We start from the raw sequence: 1,421 nt of genomic DNA, 5'->3' as shown, positions 1-1,421 counted from the left end.
AAGCAGCAGCTGGACAAACACTGTGCTCAGGGATGCTCTAGGCTGATCCTGCCTTGAACAGGGGGCTGGACTAGATGGCCTCTGTGACCCCTTCCAACTCTGTGATTCTATATCTCTCTTATTCTGTTTTAGAGAGATTTGCAGCAAGGTGGACTCTATGGAAGGTGGACTCTGTATGGCACTATATCCCAGTAAAGACCTAGACCTCAGCGGGGTATAAATGCCATAGATTCCACCTTCCAAAGCAGCCATTTCCTCCAGGGGGACTGATCTCTGCCATCAAAAAGACCCGTTGTAATTTCGAGATGCCGCCAGGCCCCAGCTGGAGGTTGGCAACGCCACCTCCCTAACATATCCCCTTGACGGCCGTTCTCCGCCCTGCGCGCATCCCTCCAATCCCAGGAGGACGTGGGCGGGGCTAAGGGCTGCGGGAGGCACCCGGGCGCGCGAGAAGCTTGAGGAGGTTTGTCCCGGCGCGCTCGCCGTAGCTCAGGTCGTGCTGAAGTGGGCGAGGCGTACCGTCGCCGGGGAGACGGAGGGCGGAGTGGTTCCGCGCGGCCGCCGTAGAGCGCGCGCAGGGTGTTGCCATGGAGGCGGCGGGCTTTTCGGGGCGCTGAGGCGAGGGGGAGCCGAGAGGAGGAGGAGGAGGAGGCGAGACGCCGCTCCGCCCGCCATGGAGGACGAGCTTTACCTGGAGAACATCGACGAGTTCGTCACGGACCAGAACCGAGTCGTGAGTGGGCCAGGGCGGGCGGGCGCTGGGCCGCTCGCGGGGGTGGCCTGGAGGCGGTCTCGCTTTTCTCCCTCGGCCTTAGCCTACCTCGCAGGGTTGTTGTTATGGGTGGTGAAAACCGTGGCTGAGTGGCAAGAGCCTCCGCTTTCCCCGCAGAAGCCCCCAGGTTCAGTCCCCGGCATCTCCAGTTAAAACGACCAGGCAGCAGGGGATGGGAAAGACCTCTGCCTGAGACCCTGGAGAGCCATGGGAAGGGGCTGTGACTTAGTGTTAGAGCCTCTGGTCGGCATGCAGAAGGTCCCAGGTTCAATCCCTGGCAACTCCAGTATAAATGGACCAGGCAGGAAGTGATGGGAAAGGCCTCTGCCTGAGAGCCATGGGGACGGGTTGGGTCTCAGTGGAAGAGCCTCCGCTTGGCATGCAGAAGGTCCCAGGTTCAGTCCCCGGCATCTCCAGTTAAAACGACCAGGCAGGAGGAGGTGATGTGAAAGACCTCCGCCTGAGACCCTGGAGAGATGTAAAGAGGGGGCTGTGGCTCAGTGGAAGAGCCTCTGCTTGGCATGCAGAAGGTCCCCGGTTCAAACCCCTGCATCTCCAGTTAAAAAGGACCAGGTAGTAGCTGATGTGCCTGAGACCCTGGAAAGCTGTGGAGAGGAGCTGTGGCTCAGTGGAAGAGCCTCTACATGAT

The 1,421-nt window shown here is 60.3% G+C and overlaps 1 protein-coding gene across 1 annotated transcript in view; it reads left to right on the top strand.

Annotated features, from left to right (window-relative positions):
* The first annotated feature begins 606 nt into the window (after nt 1–606).
* Nucleotides 607–1,421, top strand: part of POLD3 (polymerase (DNA-directed), delta 3, accessory subunit) — a 34,595-nt gene continuing 33,780 nt past the window's right edge. The window contains exon 1 of the mRNA XM_015418986.1: nt 607–733. Within this exon, the coding sequence (XP_015274472.1) occupies nt 674–733 (60 nt within the window). The 5' untranslated portion in view covers nt 607–673. The remainder of the gene's footprint in view (nt 734–1,421) is intronic.

Source organism: Gekko japonicus, unplaced genomic scaffold, assembly GCF_001447785.1.
Source record: "Gekko japonicus isolate JY-2015 unplaced genomic scaffold, Gekko_japonicus_V1.1 scaffold3212, whole genome shotgun sequence".
Classification (NCBI taxonomy): Eukaryota; Metazoa; Chordata; class Lepidosauria; order Squamata; family Gekkonidae; genus Gekko; species Gekko japonicus.
Note: the sequence above shows the minus strand (reverse complement) of the source record. Positions and strands in the feature narration are given on the sequence as shown.